This window comes from Zootoca vivipara, chromosome 5 (genome assembly GCF_963506605.1).
Source record: "Zootoca vivipara chromosome 5, rZooViv1.1, whole genome shotgun sequence".
Lineage (NCBI taxonomy): Eukaryota > Metazoa > Chordata > Lepidosauria > Squamata > Lacertidae > Zootoca > Zootoca vivipara.
This window is the reverse complement of record NC_083280.1, coordinates 46610945-46632423: the sequence shown is the minus strand read 5'-3', so window position 1 is coordinate 46632423 and position 21479 is coordinate 46610945. Positions and strand designations below refer to the sequence as shown.

The following is a 21479-nucleotide window of genomic DNA, read 5'->3' as shown; positions in this document are numbered from 1 at the left end:
GTTGTTGTAAGACCCACATGCACTAATGACCAAAAAAATTGAGTCAACAGTCTATCAGAGTGGTCTTTTTAACAAAAAGTAGCAGTAAAATTAGGGACGCAGGTGGCACTGTGGGTTAAACCACTGAGCCTAGGACTTGCTGATTAGAAAGTCGGCGGTTCGAATCCCTGCGACGGGGTGAGCTCCCGTTGCTCGGTCCCAGCTCGGTCCCAGCTCCTGCCAACCTAGCAGTTCGAAAACATGTCAAAGTGCAAGTAGATGAATAGGGGTTATCCCACCTTCCAAGTGGGAAGGTAAACGGTGTTTCCGTGCGCTGCTCTGGTTCGCCAGAAGTGGCTTTGTCATGCTGGCCACATGACCTGGAAGCTGTACGCCAGCTCTCTCAGCCATTAATGCAAGATGAGCGTCGCAACCCCAGAGTCAGTCACGACTGGATCTAATGGTCAGGGGTCCCTTTACCTACCTTTACCTAGCAGTAAAATTAGTCAGCATGATCAGATCATTTTTTCCCCCTTTTAATTGTCTTCTCAGACATTGTTGGGGGAAATGCTTTATCTTCATGAAAATTACAGGGGACAGCAGAAACCAATTCTCTGCAAGCATCACTTCTGCAGAGGATGTAGCCAAAATCCAGACAGGTTTTGGACTTTCTTGTTGGAAGAACTCTAGCTAAGAGTTTCATTTTACCAACAAACACCCTTTCTGTTTAGTTTAGTTTATTTTTTTAAAAAAAATCTAGGCTTCTCCTAGTTCACAAGTGATACTTTAAAAATTAGGCAGCATCAAGAGCAATACTTAAAGAACCATTATGATAACGTATTCTGGTCTCTCATGCAGCAAGCACCATGGTATCGCATCCTGTAATTTCTCTCATCAAGCTCAAATTGCCACAGACCCTCCCTTCATCAGGGGAAATCAAAGATCCCCTTTCCCTTCCATCACCATTTGGACTCAGTATCATCATCTAGTGGTGTAGTTTTGACCCTTTTCATCGGGTGATTTAAGGAAGCCACTGATGAGAAGGGGATGCCCTTGACTGCCACAGGGGAAAGAGCCCCACCAGCCAACTCTATTTGAAGAGGAAAGCTTCTCAGTCTTCAAGTAGGCATGAAATTGCATAACAAATGGGAGTGATACAGAGGATTTGAGGAAGAAATGCTGGAAAGGTAGAGAGTGACAGACAGCATAAACAATCAACAAGGCAGAGACTCTGCACTCCATAGCCCTCATTTACATTTCTTCTTCTGCGCTTCAGAAACCTGAGTAAATATTTCATGCAAGGCAAAGACAAAAAGGGGTGTTTCTGGCCCAGGTCCCTGGATAACGATAATTTATTGCCTCCCCATTACATCTCTCTTTGGTTAATGGGGCAAGGATTTCACAATTTAAAGCAGAAATGGAGTGCATCCAGATGCTGATGCCAATCCTAGCTCTGATGAAGGTTGGAAGAGCTGCATTGAAAGCTCCAAATAGACTCAGACTCAGACTACAGTGCTCCAGATAGGAACACTGTAGGAGCTTAGAGGTCTGTCCAGGCTCATGGGGAAGAATATAGAAGTGTTGAGGTCTCAGCCTTTTGTTCTGGCCTGCAAGTGCAATCCTATGAAGAAGTATAGAAGCAAACAACACTTCTGTCTACCCAGATGTAAGTCCACTGACTTCCACAGAGCTTCCCCCCAGGTATGTGGACACTGGGTTGCAGTCTCATAACCATAATCTTTCACCCAAAGCTAATTGCATAAAATCACATGGTTTGGGGTTATATTTCCATTTTATTATTGGGTTAATTATTAGGCACACAGTGTATGGAAATTTAGGCATTCACCCTTTTTATACTTTCTGTGATCCATCTCCCACTTCATTTGGGTAAGGCATTTCACCTGAGCTGGTCAGATAAGCTGAGGGACTGCACAACTTCCTTGCTCCCAAAGCTTGTCATTAGCTCAATGGATTGTATTCAGATTAAGTTAGTTGAACCTGGGTCTCATTGAAATCAATGGGACAAGATAAAGGTAAAGGGACTCCTGACCATTAGGTCCAGTCATGACCGACTCTGGGGTTGCGGCACTCATCTCGCGTTATTGGCCGAGGGAGCTGGTGTACAGCTTCCAGGTCATGTGGCCAGCATGACAAAGCCGCTTCTGGCAAACCAGAGCAGCACATAGAAACACCATTTACCTTCCCACTTGGAGCGGTACCTATTTATCTACTTGCAATTTGACGTGTTTTTGAACTGCTAGGTTGGCAGGAGCTGGGACCGAGCAATGGAAGCTCATCCCGTCATGGGGATTCGAACCGCTGACCTTCTGATCGGCAAGCCCTAGGCTCTGTGCTCACGGGTTCAGTGGGAAACCTGCAGAAAACCTAGTCAGCTCCAAGGCTGAGAATCCTTGAGCAATTGTCCATCACTGTTGTATATTTGCTTGGCCTCTTTCATAGAGGATGCACAGGTGATCATTTCCACTGAGTAGCAGGAATGACTTCCCTCTTCCTACTACATACTTGTAATAAGGAGAAAGAGAGCCTTACTTTGTGCAGGGAAACCTTGCTGAAGGAAGAGAAAGTATGTGAATTTAGCTAACCCTCAACACAACAGAAGAATGTTATTGTAGTGTTAGAGGCAGGCAGTGGTTTTTTCAAGATGTTGTTGCACCATGAAAGAGCTACACACCTATATGGATGTGAAAACCTTACCTTTTCACATATGGAAAAGAAAACTATGAAAAGCATTTCAAAATGCGGGCTTATAAAGTGGGATGTGGGTGGATGTGAGTGTGGACATATTCATTGTCACGGACGCTACCAAGTAGATGTCTGCAAGTGTCACTCCAAAACATATGCACATCTATCACAGCCACTCTTGTCATTTTGATTGTCACAGAGCACCTCTTGAAGTGCTGCAGAACCCTGTGAAAAGAGTTTTGAATAAAAACCATGGCAGGAATGTCTCCATGGGCAACAATAGCTCTTTAACAGTATTTCTAAGTTTCTAAACACTGCCACCTATACATACCGGTAGCTATAGTGCACCTTCATCTCTCCTGATCTCAACTTGAGTTCCCCATACTGCCACAGTATACTAAGAGAATTTGGAAACAAGTAGTCTTCTATTTTGGTCGGGGTTGGACTCTTCCCTCATATTCTGCTTCCCTGATTTTGTATGCTTGTTCCCAAGGTTTTACTCCAGATTCTACCTGGTGTAAATCAACTGTGTCTACACTCTTCCTAGTCCAATAGAATACATTTCATGTGGGTGAAGGGGAGTGGTTCTGCACTCCCCAGAGATTTTTGGGGATACACTCAATATCACACACCCACACACCCCATTGCCACAACTGCCTATTTCTTTCTTTATTACATACACAGCCCAACAAGACAATGACAAAAATCCACCAAGAGCATACAAATCAATATGGCTAACCTGATCCAAAACACTCACCCACCCCACTCACACACAAAACAAAGACCACCACAGCCAACCACAAAGGAACAACCATATCCGAGGCCAACCCCAACATCTCTCACCACCAAAGGAACACAAGCGAACAGCAGAGAACCTACACAAGCAACACTGACAAAACCCCCACACATATTAAGCAAAATAGAACATTGTCACCCGACGCCACCCACCCACTCTCCCCCCATCTACCTCTCTTCCCCTTTTCTTCCTAATGTCTCAACAAATGAAACTGATTTGTAAAAATGTTATAAGAGACATTGCGCATATCTTCGTAAACCAAGAAAACCTTTAATAAAAATTGGGGGGGGGGCAGACTGTGGGATAATGCAGAATCAATCTGCAATGAGCTTTTGTTTTTAGAATGAAACAAGTTCTTCAAGAAGCACTTTTCAGGGGCCAAAAATATGCAATAAACCTAGATTGTATGTGGAGTATGCAGAAAAAACCAGTACAAAGTCTCAATTGAATCTAGAATTAAATGTGGTGTGTACACAGAAAGATCCTCTCAGAAATTTAGAGAGTCCCTAATCTGCTTCAAGATGCCACGTTAATAGTATGATCTGACAAAGAAACATGAAAACCTTCACAAATCACCTCAATTTGCCACCTAATTCAGGGTAAACATAGAGCCGATTAATGCACCACACACACACACACTTTCATAAAGTGATCATTCTCTTAGCTACACCTGTGAAATCTTCATATGTCCCTCAATCTTACTTATTTATCTAATGTTTATTTAATGTTCCAAATAATAAACATAAAAATGTTCAGTACCATTAATTTCAAATGATAGACAGAGATAAGTACCTCTAAGACACCTCATTTAATCTGTTGGCTTTTTTAAACTTAGAGTAATTAGCAACAATTAATTCCAGCCCCAAGTGTTCCGTTTCCAGTAGATGCCAATTGCAGGCAGATGAATGATCAGCCGACACAGAGCCTCTCATCACTGGTACAAACAGACTGGCATTCTTTGCATGGCTTCAGAAGCAAAACTGGGAGCTCTCTTTTCACATTCACTAGCCCTGAAGTTTGAGGGAAAGCCCAGGTATTTCTTAGTCCAACTCCGATCTGAGTATGTCATCACCTTCATCTCTGTAGCAGTGTGACAGTCACAGAAAAAATAACTTCCAGCTGTGTCACTGTCTCTGTTCTTAGTCGTCAGAACCTCAACAACAAACCCATCAACAAAAGCCAAATTCTCCTTTATAAGCACCGAAATACTGAAAACAAAAAGCCAAACCCCTTAGTTGTACTGTCAGACCTCCCAACATTCTCTGTTTTCAAGTGACTGATCCACTTTTGCTTTCAAATATTACTTACTTTAACTCATTGTTCCAGCCACATGCTATATCCAAAGGTGCTACTTTTAAAATCCTCTAACTATTCTATCCTGCTGCCTTCAGCTCTTGCTGACTCTAATTAATGATAAAGAACTTCCATCTGCCCAGCACTCTTGACTCTCTTGCACACGGTTCATGCCAATAGCACACAGATTCTCATATCTTCGTCTCCTGCTTTTCCCTAGTCATTCCTTTCCTTGACCCCTTTTCTCTTCTTCAGTTATATGCATCTTTCACCTACACCTCTGTCAAGTTCCTGCATTTCATTATTGGAGCTACTTCTCCCTTTCTTTAATCTATCTGCTTCTAGAATCCCTGCTTCTTAGATTTCTTTTCAAAAGAAACTTCTTCCCATTCAGCTGCCAGTCCTCATCATTCCCTACCCAGCTTTTTCTGCCTCTAACATTTGAATCACAGGCAGCTCTTCCCCTTCCCTCACAGAAACACTCCGGGGCTGACAACTTCATTATTGGATCAGCTGAACTTTCAGAGACTACAGGCAAAACAATTGATATTAGAAAATTAACCCTAAAACCCTTTAGTTCATTGCTTTACCATCTTGCCAGCTATTAAGAGCTGATGTAGACAAATTGCTGAGTTTCCCTAGCTAAAACCCGCCCCCCCCCAAAAAAAAAGGATTATGGAACAACAACTATTGACAGAGCACTATCCTAGAAGGCATAAATTCAGACTTCTCTCTCATTGCTCTTATTTTCCCAATATTCTGGCTAGTTATTTCCCAACAAATTTTGACTTTTGCAGCCACCAAGTAGAATCAGATTGCTTGAAGGATCCACCCAACAAGTATTAGAACATACACAGCATAAACCTACTGATTATATATATATATACTGTATATATATACAGTTATGAGACTGCTTAATAAAAACTATAATCTGTGTGCTTACTGACCAAGCTATGAAAAGTAGCTGATCCAAAGAATGAAGAGTCCATTGCCCAATCAAGACTTGCTGAATTTGAAATCTCAAAAATCAGGGATGAGGAAAACAAGTGTTCATTCCATATTTTGGCAACTGTTACTTTACAACAGGTCATAGAATCATAGAGTTGGAAGGGACCATGAGAATCATCTAGTTCAACCCCTGCAATGCAAGAATATGCAGCTATCCCATGTGGGGATCAAACTTTTAACCTTGGCATTACAGTGGTACCTCGGTTTACGAACACAATTGGTTCCGGAAGTCTGTACTTAAACTGAAGCGTACTTAACCTGAAGCAAACTTTCCCATTGAAAGTAATGGAAAGTCGATTAATCCGTTCCAGATGGTCCATGGAGTATTTAAACTGAAGTGTACTTAACCCAAGGTATGAGTGTAATTGGTTCCGGAAGTCTGTACTTAACCTGAAGCGTATTTAACCCGAAGCAAACTTTCCCATTGAAAGTAATGGAAAGTGGATTAATCCATTCCAGACAGGTCCGCAGAGTACTTAACGAGGTGTACTTAAACCAAGGTATGACTGTACTAGCACCCAACATTGAAGGACCAGTAGAGACAAAACAGGAATTTGTGGAAGAAAAATGAGATGGATAAACCTATGAAAGGAGTGAAGAGCTGAATAATAAAGCAAGGCATACAAATGAACTGGAATTCTCAAGAAAAGTGATGCCAAGACAGACCAACAGATGCACAAAGAAACAGGATTAAAAGTCATTAGAGTGACAGAGAGAAAAGCAAAGATCACAGAAAAGAAGAACTGAATACAAAAGGTGACAGGCAGGAACCTATATTGTAAGTGTAATAAAGGAATGTAACGAGCTACATTTCTAAACTGTCAGTCAAATTAATAACAGCATCTACAGTCTGAATTTCCTTAGGTTCTTCCATTTGAAGGTCTAAAAAAATTCAATTTACAATGGCAAGTGAATTTCATTATAATCAGGGTGCAAACTTTTACCATTAGTGCCTGGCAGGTAAAAGGTAAAACTGTTTTCCTTGAAGTAGAATGAATTGATGCAAACCGAAATTCAATGGTTTACAAAAAGAAAAAAACCTTCAGCATACGGTAAATATCTGGCAGAATCAAGCATAGAGGGTAGATGTAGATTAACATTTAAAGGTCCCGAATCCATGCCCTTAGACCAATATCAAACATAAAATCTGTAAAACCATTTCCATGTTTGCATGTGTTCACATTTCTGCTCAACCAAGTTCTTTCCAAAAAATAGTGCTTGGCATGGAAAACAAAACTTACAAAGGAGTTGATATGGTGCATGCAGCTTCAGCGTGATCTGCAAATTTGGGTTTTGCAAACCCATACCTGAATGAAGATGTACTCATCCTGGACGACGAGAGAGCTTGTGTCAATAGAGTGCAAAAAAGGTCCGCTTTTGGTTGTCTCTGAACATTCTTGAATCCTACAGGTTATATAATGGGCATCTATAATGGGAATAGAAGGATGTATGTTAAAATATTTTCTGATAGTTTTTTGAGTTGATGTTAAGCAAACAGACCAGAGAATCTGACTCATCTTTCACCACTGACAGCCTTGAGTTCAAAACCTTATATGTACACAGCCTAGGAATCCTCCCTGCTGAACTATGAGCATCATTTGGAAAACAAAGATGTTTCCCAACATATTCCTTTCGCTACATTCCCTGGAATGTAGATTCTTGTAGCCTGCTCTCCTAGATCCCTATCAGCTATGGCTTTCTTACCACCCCCTATTACCTGCTTTCTGGGCTACTATTCCTCTTCCAGGTACATATAACCCAGCTCCGGCCCCCCCTGTCCAGCATCTTTCATCATACTCCTGGACTTCATACTGCCATTATGAACTGGTTCCTTTGCTACACTTTTCGTATACTCCACAAGACCTTGGGTATATTTGTTACTAAAAATGCATGATAGGAAACAGTTCAAGAAATGATTAATAAATGGCCTCAGCATTGGTTACACCTAGGCAATATGTAACTACCTGGTCCATGTTATCCAAAGTCCATCCTTCTTAGCTCTAAGAAAAGTATCAATTATGACACAAGCAGCAGTAGCTTTCTTCAGGTAAATTGGATTTATGTATTGGATTCATGTATTCTTGTATCTATTCAAATCTTAGACAAAACTGGCAAGCTTTGGATTGGTCAGTATCAATATGTGGTGATCGTTCACCAACCTTTTCCTATGCCCTACATTTTGCCACACAGCCTTTCATTTTATCCAACAAGGAAGATAATTGGCAACTACTCTGTACCAAAACAAAAGGTGCAAAATAAGCGGGAATGGAAAATAGAGAAGGCAAAGAGATGCAAATAAAGTACATGTGTTGACATGACAACCAACTGCTGCCTATTGGGAAATGTGTCATTTTGAATGTATTACACCAATCATTAAATGTAAAGAAAAAGGTCACCTGCTTGATATTCACAGGGAGATAAAAGAGGTTCTCTTTAATCTGCCTTTATTTGTGACTTTGCTTCTTAGTCTGTCTTATTTATTTTACAAAAGAGTGTATGTGGAACATAGAAACAAAGCATCTTCAACCCTAGATGAGTTTCGATATAAACCATAAGTTCAATTTTGGTTCTGTTTTGTGGCACAGATATTACAACATGTAGGTCCCCCGAAAATTAAACAAAAATTCTTACGGAAATTAAGGAATAAAAGTAACTTCATCTAATAAATAGCCACATTGTAGAAGGATGCTTTTAGAAAACATAGTGACAAAGTGAAAATAAATAATGCATTCAGGGCTCAACTAATAAACTACAATATATGCTTTTTTCAACATAAGGAAAAGCTCATGGGAAAAATACACAATGTTGTATTAAATGTAGCACACAGCTAAATCCAGTCTCCTCCCCATTCATACCCCCTATATCTGTTCTGGCAATTTCCCCGTCCAAAGTAGATTTGGGGATGGCCTAGAGTACACAGGGGGACAGGTGAGTAGGAGGAAATTTCTTAGCATTAGCTCTAAACAGATTTATCTGTTGATAGATGGCCGTCCTGCCTTGACCAAGTGCTTGGAAGCTGTGGCTGGATGGCTACATGGGAGTCGGCTGAAGCTAAATCCCTCTGGTTGGGTCGGGATGACATGGGGCGGGGGGGGGGCAACTTCCATCTTTCGCTGGGGCTCAATTAGTGTCAGCCCCTTCTGTCAAGAGCTTGGGTGTAACTTTGGATGCCTCCCTTTCCATGGAGGCGCAGGTTGTAACCACAGCCAAGGTGGCATTTTTCCATCTCCGCCGCATTAAGCAGTTGGTCCCCTACCTTTCTCAGCCTGACCTGGCCACAGTGATCCATGTGATGGTCACCTCTAGGCTTGATTATTGTAACTCGCTCTACGCGGGGCTGCCCTTGAAACTGACCCAGAAACTCCAGCGGGTGCAGAATGCCGCGGCGAGACTCCTTACGGGGTCCTCGCCGCAGGATCACATTCATCCAGTGCTTTACCAGCTGCACTGGCTCCCAGTGGAGTACAGGGTCAGGTTTAAGGTGCTGGTTTTGACTTTTAAAGCCTTATGCGGTTTAGGACCCTCATACCTGCGGGACCGCCTCTCCCTGTATGCCCCGCAGAGGACATTAAGGTCCACAAATAATAACATACTGGAGATCCCGAGTCACAAGGTGGGTAGACTGGCCTCAACCAGGACCAGGGCCTTCTCAGTACTAGCCCCGACCTGGTGGAACGCTCTCTCTCAGGAGACTAGGGCCCAGCAGAAGTTGTCATCTTTTCGTAGGGCCTATAAGACAGAGATGTTCCGCTTGGCCTTTGGACTGACTCAGGTGTTACCCTCCCCTAAGGTGTTATCCTACAGATATTTAAATGAGGTTCCACTTGTAGATTCCTAATTTTAAAATTGAATTTTAACATTGTATTTAATCTGTATTTTAATTGAATTGCTTCTTTTATGCTTGTTTTGAAATTTTTGTTGTTAGCCGCCCTGAGCCCGGTCTTGACTGGGAAGGGCGGGGTATAAATAAAATTATTATTATTATTATTATTATTATTATTAATAAACCTTATACTACTGCCAATATTTTGTTGAATACCACCCCAAGAGTGGGAGTGGTCTTATCCCGTAGAAATCCAGGAATGGCAAATCAAACATGTTTAATACAGCTATGCTGAAACTGTTTTTAGAGTTAAGAGAGAAAAGAAGAGTGACCTTTGGGAAATCTGAAACTTTCATACTACTGGAACATTCAATATCACAGAAAAATTAATGTTCAGGAAAATAACAAAATACATTGAGCATGCAAAATGTCTGACAGAATTTGAAAACCACCACATTGGGTTGAAATGATTATGCTGTAAGCGGCAAGTGCCTGGATTCTCCATCTAATATATTTGGTAACAGATGATGATGTTGTTGTTGTTGTTGTTTAGTTGTGTCCGACTCTTCGTGACCCCTTGGACCAGAGCACATCATCCTCATTTCATCCTCATTAAGAGGTTCTTTAATTCCTCCTCACTTTCTGCCATCAAAGTTGTGTCATCTGCATATCTGAGGTTGTTGATATTTCTTCTGGCAATCTTAATTCCGTTTTGGGATTCATCCAGTCCAGCCTTTCGCATGATTAATTCGAAAGAGGATACAAGACTATTTCAACCAGGGACACCTAATTTTTGGAATGTTGATGATTTTCACAGAGTCTGATATTAGAACTATACTAGTTTATCATCACCAAATCCTTTCTCCCTCTTCCTTATTATCCCAGCATTGTGATGAATGGCTGCTCTCTTGGTTTGATCAACTTAACCTAGGGAGCTCAGGTTTTGCCTACAGTCTACAAAACTCCTCCCTCCCTCCCTCCCTCCCTAAAATAGCTTGTTGGATTGTATGCCAGTATATTCAGTTTCCTGGGGAAAAGCCATCCTACACAGTTCTCATATATGAATTCTCAGCCATGTACTGCAGATTAAGTCACCCCCTTGCTGCAGTTGCCTGAAGTTAAAATTTTAACTGCTTAATCTTCTGAGTTTATAAAGTCCCTATTGGCTAAAAAGCCCTTCCTTCCTATTTTGTTTGGATCAGTTTTCAGATCCAGTGAAGAGACATAAGTCAATTAAAACAACAACAACAACAACAACAACAACAACAACAGATTCTCATGGGAGAAATTTCATTTGGAGCTTGGAGGTCATTGGTAATATTGTAAAGCTGAGGAAGAGGGATCAGCCATCGTGATGACAGCCAGAATGAGGATTTGGGGGCCTTACATTTGGGGAACACGTGAGTTTTGAAGCAGGCTCCTCCACCTCAGGACCACTGGCCAAGGCAAGTTTTCAGGCAAGTGAGGAAATGCACAGAATCAAAGGTACTAACAAGATCATTCTAACCTTTTTAACCCTTTTGATTGCTCTTGAACTTTTAACACAATATTTTGCATTAAGTTAGGGGGTGCTACTCTTTCCTATACAGCATGTAAGGTTGAAGCAAGGATAATCTAGTAGCTGTGTGTCCTGTTGGGGGTTGCACAATGCAATCATTGATTCAAAGGCCACATGGGATGTAAACACACATTTAGTGATGGGCAAATAAACTCCTCTCAGCTTGAATTGGAATCAAGTTGGCAATTGGACAAAATATTGGGGGGGGAGGTTTGCAGGGGGTGGGGGTTGGATTTCAAGCATTCTTGACTCATACATTTTCAGCAACACATTCATATTCTCATGATACTTTTCTAAGCCATGTTCATGTTGCTATAATTCCACTTGGTAAACGCACTGTGGGAATGGGAAAAAGCAACGTGTTGCCTATTGCCTACAGCTTGTTCGTTCAGCACCAAGCTGTGAGACTTCTCTCTCCACCCCATGAACAAGCAAAGGCAGCAGGGCAGCAACCACTGAACAAAACACACAAGATCTTTTTCTCCTGCACAATGAAAGGAGCTTCGAATGTCTTCCTTTCCACATAAAGGCTCTCCCCCCACAAACACTTCCCCCTCCCTTTTATCTAGACTAGGGTACGGTCCAAAGGCATATGATGCCAAATCGTAGCAGATCTTGCAAGGCTACAATGCATACACAGACTCGGAACCACATACCCTCCTCCTTGAGTTCCATGAAGGAAGGAAGGAGAGATATGAATGTAAGAAAGTAAGACAAAAATCAATCGCCCAACTGACCTCCCCACACCTCAAACCAGGCTGTAAATGGATAATGCATTTTTAATTATTATTATGCCAAGTGTGTGTGTGTGTGTGTGTTTTCCTGTGAATGATGTTCCCATCTTTAAAACATCTAGTCCAGCCTTCCCCAACCTAGTGCCCTTCTGATTTGTCCCACGCTAAGGGGTTACAGTAACCAATGCCAGAGAATACGGTAGGTGTCAACAGTGGTTGCTGGCTGCAAGAATGATGAATGCAGGTTGAGCAAGCACATAATTATCTTATAAGCAGGTTATATTTTCAGTCTAAATTACAAGCACAGGAATAATTCCCAGGCTAGAAAACTCACTCCTCAGATTTTGCTGAGGCATTACAAGCTGGAGAAAATTCTTTTTTTCCAGCCTATTGTGTTGAACCTAAGAGGCATCACACTATACACATCTGTTCCTAAAAAGTTATCCCTTTGAGGTGAAAAGCTGAAGGCAGAGTTCAATTGTCAAACTTTAATTTGTGTTGGTTCTGAACAGGCTTTTAGCCCAGGAGTCACCATTTAATGCCACAACTCAGGGCATCTTCCTAACATGCAAAAATGTGAAGGACTGTGTGTGTGTGTGTGTGTGTGTATGTGTGTTGTAAGCACAGAAAAATTAATGCTCCAAATTATTCATATGAATTCAAATTCGAAGTACCTTTCAAGTAACATGCTTAAAGGCAACCATTTCAATTTTATGCTTTGCATGGAAATATACAAAGCTTCTGCTAGGGATCTTGATGGACAAAAGGAACTCGCTAACTGCATATCATCTGTTGAAGTATTTGGTTCCTTATTTTTGCTGAAACAAACTGATCCAGCTAGTCATCTGGAATCGAAACTTCTTATTTAAGAGATGTCTGCCACCATAGTATCATATACCATTGCAAGGAAACTCTCAGTTCTTTCTAAAACATTTGAGAATCAGCTATTGGGCGGGGGGCGGGGGTATACTCCACAACAAGGAGATCACAAGGTGGTTTACTAGCAATACTGTGTGTCATGTGCATCAAAAATTCCTTCATCCTGGGATGCTGCCCTTGCAGTGTTGTAATTGAAAGGATGGGAAGCTTCGCACACTCTAGGAAGATCTCACAAACACTGTAGCCCAAGGGGCTGAGCCCCAAGGGGCTGAGGCTTACAAGAGTGTGTTCTCAAGGAGAACAGCAGGGTTTGAATATAGAATTCAGCTAGGAGGAAATGAGTGGAGTGGAAGTGAGGGGAATTATGAGTGTGCCAAGCCTAATATGAAATTGTTTTATAGGTGTTTTTAATTGTTAAATTGTTTTGAAATGTTTCCTAGGAATCTATTAATAAATGGAATGGAATCAATTGATCAATCAATCTGAATTGACAGGGGATGAAGATTTGCAAACCCTAACTGCACCAGAAGTCTCATTTACTTATCAAGCTATGTCGGTTGTCCATTTTCAACAGTTGCCCTCCTATGGCCATAAAGCCTAAACTACAAGAAGAAAGCAAGAATTCGGGCATTCATTGTAACAGGTGGGATGGCGTTCTGCTGTGAGTTTTGTAGATCTCTAAATCCTGGCAGAACAAACTCTCAAAGAGTCATATGTATGGAGGAAAAGCTATTATGGAAGTGTAAAGATAAAATCAGAGGTTCTCACAGATTTGATCAGTTAGAGGCTTCACACTGGTTAGGGAAAAATTTAGCAGAAGCTTCACTGACATTTAGAAGTGAATGCAATTTTACGTTTTGGGTTTGCATTTTTAATGTTTATGTGCCATTAAAAATGAAAATTACTTTTCAGGATGTTGAACAGCAAAACAAAGCATCTTTCTGTGGTGTTTTGTTGAGGGAGTTCTCCATATGGAGAATCATTTTTACAGATGCAACTGCAGTTCTTCTGCCCATTACAATACTCCAGACACAACAGACCTAACTCATGGATTTTTTAAACAATGATAGTACTGAAGTATCAAGAATAATTCAAACTGATTTAACATGTTTAAACCAGACCACACTTTCAATTACAATATTTGGATAAATAACCACTTTTATGGGTGAGTGCTTTTTCTCCCTGCTGACTGAAAAAAATCAAAGCCAGTTGATCAATAACAGAGAAAACTCCCTGTTCTTACTAAGCATGATACCCGAGGGTATACCTAGTGACAGGAGGAACATCTTACTGTACGCGGTGGTAGCGGCAAGGACTCTTATAGCACAGAGATGGAAAGGGGAAGAGACACCGACATTATGGGATTGGCAAAATAAATTAATAGAGTATATGAACTTAGCAAAGATGACAGCCTACATAAGAAACACCCCAAATCAAAAAATCCAAAGGGAATGGAAATTATTAGAGGAATATTTAACAAAGGAGGGCTTAAAATCGGAGTTGGTGATATGCTTAAACTAAAAACTGTACAAAGAGATAACATATTTTAGGTAAAAGTAGGTAAATTTACCCGGAAGTGGCCGGGGGCGAAAGTTGGGGTATAACAAGTAAAGGAAAGATTACAATACAAGACACCAGTACGCAGACAATCAGAAGTATTTTGGTTTTTATTTTTTTATTCTTTATTTTTATTTCTATGTGTATTCGCACTGTGTATTTTGCATTTTTCCGTTTTTGTATCCTTTCTTTTGTGTTTTTCTTTCGGTTTTTTTTTTTTTTACAGTATGCCTGATACTTGATGTGTGAGTTATTTGGGAATCAGTTAGCTTTTGAGTTAGTATATATATGCATGTATATATATATATATATATATATATATATATATACACGTTATTTCTGGCTATTATGTTTGGTTATTATGGTTTTTGTATGTTTGGTTTGGTCTATGCTTGAATTTGAGTTCTGGTTCATGTATATTGTTTACGGTTTATTTGGTTCTTTTTTCTTGTTTTCTCGGTTTTTTGTGTTTCCTTTGTGTTTCTTTACTATGTAAATTTTAAGAATTATGAAATAAAGTATTTTTAAAATGTTTTTTTTAAAAAAAACAGAGAAAACTCCCAAGTCCTTGAGAATACAAGGATTTTTCCAAAGCATGAAATGGCAAATACCACTTCCTAGGCTAATTACACATGACACTATTTCCTCTTGAGATGGTGAGCAGACTGGTGCTCACCCCAAACATGAATTTGGTCCTATGAGGAAGCAGAAGGCTGGAAAGGATAATACTGGCCTCATTTTCCACTGAATATTATGATGGTTGTGACTCAGCTCCTATGCTGTCCTGCAGGAAAAAAAAAACTTGGGAACTAGCATTGTCCTTTGTGTGCTGCTGGTTTTTAACAGAACCCTCTGCGCTACCTCCAATTCCACAAAATGAGTCTTTTGTGGGGGTTGCTTGGATGAGGATGATGTGGTAGGTGGTGGAGGAAAGCAGGTTGTGTGAACAGAATCCAGGAGGAAGGTCTCCTCTTTGCAGACACTGCTTTCTTCAGTTATGTTCACAATAATTCAATTGGGGTGCTTGCAGGGTCAACCCCACCCCTGTGTGGAATTTCTGTCCAATCCCTCATTTCTTCAGAACCATGTGGAATGACAAAGTCTGGGCAATTGCGAGAATCCCTGTTGTTATGTAACTGAAACCTGTTCTCTGTTCCCCTGAAGCTGCTTTGCTAAAAATAAAAATATCGCCAAGGAACCAACAAGTGTGTTCCAGTGGCATGTGTTGTTGCCATACAAGACGAGAAGCAAGTAAGGCCTTTGCTCAAAAATATGGATGGCCAAAACAATACAGAAATCAGTAGTTTCTAGAAATGCCATATTAAAAGTGTTGGTACTCCAGCTATAACTGTATCAGTAGGATAGCCTGGTGGCATATTCTGAAAATGAAGGAAGATGGTGCAGGTAACAACAGGGAAGGAGGAGACCGGCTCCCTGGCCCAGGAAGATAGATAGATAGATAGATAGATAGATAGATAGATAGATAGATAGATAGATGATAGATAGATAGATAGATAGATAGATAGATAGATAGATAGATAGATATGTCGATAGATAGAGGAAACCCCCGTTTTGCATGCGGGTTGCGTTCGGGATCGTTGTATGCTTGTGTGAAATAGGGTGGAATTGAAACACCCTATTCTGTCCCTGCCCTGTCCCTGCTCCACACCATCCCACTCCCAATCCACCAAATTCTAGGTTCAATGTGCATATTGGTTGACCCTAAAATAGGGGTTGCCTATAGATTGTTGGCAGGGAGCTTTATTGGCCAAATTTGCATTCACAATCTCACAAGCCCGTTTTCACTCCTGGCCAAAGAGTTTTGCTCTTTCTTTCTTTCTGAGTTTAGCTGTTGTTTTTCTCCAGGAATGAAACTTGTACTCTTGGTTCCCCTCGGAGTTTAAGGATAGAAACACTCAGCAAATTGAGCCTGGCGACCCACATCTTCCCTATCAATTAGAATGCAAATCAAGAACCAAAAACAACCCAAACGAAAATGCAGTTTCTCCCTCCCTGACTTTATAGACTCGGCGCAGAGACACTCACGTCCATCTGTTGTGCGAGCCTCCATGTGTACAAGGTCAGGCTCCTTGTCCAAACCCGTGACGGACCTGGGAGAGAAGAAGAAGAAGAAGAAGAGAAACAAATCAATCTGAAAGGCAGAATGCTGTAATAGCAAGCAGAGGTCAAGGCAGATAGGAAATGAAGAGGAGTAGAAAAACAGCTGGCTTCTTCCCATTTGAAATGAGCCACCCTGAGACTTGAATGGATTTAGTGCATGAAACAGCCCCATGAAAGGCAAGGTCCTTGGATCTAATACATAGCCTAGTTCAAAAAGCACAGAGAACAATAATGCCAGAGGCTTTAGATTTAATACCATTTCATCCACCTGTGAGAGGGTCTTACCTAGAACCTGGCATGGGTTTGGCTACTGTTTACTCATTAAGAATAGATCATTCTGTTTATATAAAGCCAATTATTAGATTAGCACAGCCCCCCCCAGAGCTGCTGTCACAAACAAGTGTGCAAATGTATCATAGGCAGATGTGAATGTGTATGTTTGGGGAAGGGCACATGGTTTGCATTCAGTGGAGGTGAATGAAGCTGTGTCTTTCAGTAAACCTCCTTCACTATTGCTGAACTATTTATTGCAGGGCTAATCTACCATTAGGCAGAGTGGGACAATTGCCTTAGGTGGCAAATGCTGGAGAGTGGGGAGCAGTGGTGATTTGTTGAAGAATAGCCTTCCCTTCACTCGCTAACTTAGCCTGCTGCCTTCAGGTACGGTCTTCTCCCATCACCAATTTTGAAGTAAATTTCAGGTGTCAGCACAATTAGCTTCTGTACGTGGAAAAAGGGGAACAGCATGTTCTTTGTCTCAAATGGTAAAACACCTGGGTCATTCCTGATCCATTGAAGAATGGTAATAAGGCAGAATGTTCTCCTAATTGAGTTTGCAACCACCCTGTACTCTTTGACATATAACTCATTGTTCCCACAAAATGCTCCACTTATGGCCATTACAGATGTGTGAAATTGGCCTTATTAATTGTGCATCAATTTGGAGCTGGCTTTAGAAAAAAATATTAATGAAAGCTTATACTGACACAAAAAGGAGAAGTGATGCAACCACTTCATCTAATTATGCCAGAGGGCAATGTTTGTTGGTGGGCATGGGAGTTATCTCCCCTGTATTGTTTTGTGCTCTTTGGCATGCTTCATTTTGTACTAAAACATCAGAATTACTTTTCCTTACATTTGGTGGGGATGGGGCATATGTCCATCTGTGTGCATTTAAGATCATGAAACTTGGGGTCATTTTAATCATACAATGAGAAAATGAGTTATATTCTACTCCTCCGATGTGCAGCATTCAGGATTTTACAGCTGGCTAAAAGCATGAAGAACATTGAAGTTTCTCAAAGGGGTTTTCACATCTATATCAACACACCCACAAGCACTTATAAGGGCTGGGCTCCATTTCCAGCCCCTTTCAGGCTTTGCCCAAAAGAAGCTCAGGTGAAGGAACCCAGAGGTGGGCAGCATGAATTGTGGTGCTCCATTTCACGCAGGGAAAGGAGCTTGCCATGGTGGCGGCTTTGGCAGCCCAGCAGCAGGAGCCAAGCTAACATCCTTCCCAGTTAAAACGTTTCTTTTTAATCTGGCTTCTGAGCACTCCTAAATATTTCGGCTGCTACATTATTTGCTATTGCTTCATGTTGTCTGTTATTTTTGTATCTGTTTTCATTATACAGTACTCTGATCTTATGGAGGAAGTGTGGGGTACAAATTTTATACAAAATAAGTTCATTCTTTAACCCAAATGTTCACATTCCACAAGTAAAATCAAGGACACATCAGGGTTCCCCCTTTTCATGTATATCCCTGCCCCTCTCTTCTTTCTAGGAATCAAAGTTAGCTTACTTGTGGTTCCCAGAGCATCTCCCATCTAGGCATTGTCCAGACAAAGACTATGTACACAAAGTTAACACACATTCTTTGAAACCTTGTGGCAAATTGTAGCTCTGTAAGGGACGCGGGTGGTGCTGTGGTCTAAACCACTGAGCCTCTTGGGCTTGCTGATCAGAAGGTCAGCAGTTCGAATCCCCATGACAGGGTGAGCTCCCGTTGCTCGGGCCCAGCTCCTGCCAACCTAGCAGTTCAAAAGCATGCAAAAAAAAAAGTGTCAGTAGATAAATAGGTACCGCTCCGGTGGGAAGGTAAACGGCGTTTCCGTGCGCTGCTCTGGTTTGCCAAGTGGCTTAGTCATGCTGGCCACATGACCCGGAAGCTGTCTGCGGACAAACGCCGGCTCCCTCGGCTTATAGAACAAGATGAGCATGGAACCCCAGAAACATTTGCAACTGGACCTAACAGTCAGGGGTACCTTTATCCTTTAATTGTGTATTAGTAATACTTATTTTATACAGTGATGTGCATTGGTGCATGCCTCTCTTTATGAGCTGGCTACTTTAGGAACCTGGAGTATATATACATATAATATGCATATGGTAGTTTACATATAATAATGAATATAATATGGAAAAATTGGTTGCCTATTTAGTGGAACCAAGGGAGGGTGGAAGAACTTGCTTCTCATTAAGATTAAAAAGCAAGATGGGAATTAGAAAATGCTGCATTCTAAGAAGAAGAAGGCACCTAGAGTTCTGATATACCAGCTTACTGACTGAGGAAGCTAGTAGTGAATTATATATATATATATATATATATATATATATATATATATATATATATATATATATATATACATATATATATATGTGTGTGTGTGTGTGTGTGTGTGTGTGTGTGTGTGTGTATATATATATATATATATATATATATATATATATATATATATATAGTTAACATTGCCTGAGTATTTTATCATATGTTCCAGCTGGCAGTTTCTTTAATATAAAAACTTCTGTTAAGGTACACTAGTTAATATAGTGGCTATCATGACCATTATTAAATTTATATACCAATATAGCACAGCTGGTTATAGGAAGCAGATGACTCCCTTGCTAGAACAGCTCTACTGCCTACTGATCTGTTTCCAAGCACAATTCAAACTACTGGTTATGGCCTGTATGTCTGTATATCTGTATATCATTTTAATTCTATCAATGTTTAATTGTATTTTAATGATAGATTTTTCTAGGTTTTTAGTAATTTTTGTTTTTATCTGTAAGCTTCCTTATTTCCTGTCAAGGAAAAGAATGGGGTATAAGTAAATATATAATATTAATAACAATACCAAGATAGGCACCATAGCCCCAATCTAGTAATTACCAGCACGTGGGGGGAAAATGCACGTAGTTTTTGCATGTGCATTTTAGAGCTGGTCCCACCATGAGGCAGACGGAGACAGCTGCCTAAGGTGGAAAATTAGGATGAGAGGGTAGGGAACAAAACTATATGTGCTACATAACCTGCCCTGCATCCTCTAAGCTAGTCTATGCCCTTTGGGAGCAGTAGAAGATGCTGTACTGTTGCAAATGTTGAAGTTAGGTTCCACATCCTATCTTTTGTACAAGTAAGGGATGTGTGCGGGCGACCATCTGGTCCTTTGCCTCTGTCAGCAAAATGTTAGCGACAGCTTTGCACATATACCCCAACTTCACATACAAAGCTTCAAGCAACATTAAAATGAAACCTTATCTGCCCACGATCTTCACATAGAGAGTTACAATAGACCTCTAGAATAGACCGATTGTCAACTATGGGACAGAAGTATCTGCTCAGCGGCCTGAAATACCTACAGGAGGTACATGCTGAGAGCTGCCGATCCACACTCCATTTTTCTCTCCCCATAGGACCTTCCACATGGTTCACATGTGAAATTTCTATGCATGCACCTAAGATGGCAGCCTATTTCCTGTGCATTTACCAGATCTTTTTCAGTATGCTGCTTGCATTGTTGCCCCTGGTTTGGGCCCTGAATCAGCGTCTTACAACAACAGGTCGGCAAACTTTTAAATGGTGCATGGATTCTATTTGGTAGCTTACACATGTTAACTTGATGCATATTCAGAGCTACGATTAAGCATAATCTTCCTTATTGAGCAGCCCAGTGCCATAAATACAAAGACACTAGTGTAGAAAATTATTCAGATCTGAATTGGACTCTGTCACCATTAGATAATATGGTATCTGACTGAAAATGATTAACCCTTTTCTCAAAATATTTCTGAGAACCATAACCTAAACAATTGGCTTTCCTTCTTACCTGTGAAACTGGTCAATTGCACGGCTATAAATCAGTGTTTGTTTTTTTCTTAAAAAAATGTTTAAGGGTACTCTCATTTTCCTATTCATTTTGATATACTGCCCCTCAATGAGGCCAAATTTAGATTCACAAAATGTTTAGGAGTATGCATCCCCCTTCATCCCCCCCAGAAAAAAAGCACTGGCTATAACAATTCCTGACAATATGAATATGTGCCTTAAAAGTAAGGTGTTCCAGTCAAGGTCTTGTTTAGTTGTAAAATAACTTAGTTCAATGGCAAGCTGCAATGCAATGCACCTTTCCTTACAAAATAAGCACAAATAGACTGGCTGATTTAAATGGGTGATTTAAATTCAGGTTCTCTTTTTGGTGGTTCCAGTTGAATCTGGAAGAGATCAGGAGAGAAGTTCCATTTTGTCAGGGGAGGGGGACCACACTGCTTCCTGGTACATTCTCAAATTCCTAAAATGATTTTTATTTGCATATATAAACTGGAACTGTTAGGACAAAGAAAGCCTAACATGCAATTGACACCCTGGCAATCAACCAGCAGATGATTTAGAATGCAGATCAGGCAAGCACAATACATTTGAAACATGTCAATCTTCTCCACTTGTGCTAATGCTTGTGATCTGGTTGTTTTCCTAATTTGCTTTGACATAACTGACAGGTCTATTCATAACAAAAAGGGGGGAAGAGACAATAGAGAAAGGCCCCTCAATTATGCTTCCTTTCCTTTAATGTTACAGTTTAAAATAAAATATGCACAAAGGACCATCATTTAACCCCAAGTATATGTCTAAGAGGATTTAAGTAATTTATCTGCTCAAAGGCCCTTTGAGAGATCCGCATATGCAGAACTTGTACTGCATACTCTAATGTGATGGCCAAGGAACAATCTATAATTAGAATGCCGG

General features: G+C 40.7%; 1 protein-coding gene across 1 annotated transcript in view; it reads right to left on the bottom strand.

Moving 5' to 3' along the window:
* Nucleotides 1-21479, bottom strand: part of SORCS3 (sortilin related VPS10 domain containing receptor 3) — a 420615-nt gene that overhangs the window by 119349 nt on the left and 279787 nt on the right. Inside the window, exons 6-7 of the mRNA XM_035133724.2 lie at nucleotides 16377-16441; nucleotides 7087-7205 (exon numbers count right to left, since the gene is read on the bottom strand). Coding sequence (XP_034989615.2) covers nucleotides 7087-7205; nucleotides 16377-16441 — 184 coding nt within the window. The remainder of the gene's footprint in view (nucleotides 1-7086; nucleotides 7206-16376; nucleotides 16442-21479) is intronic.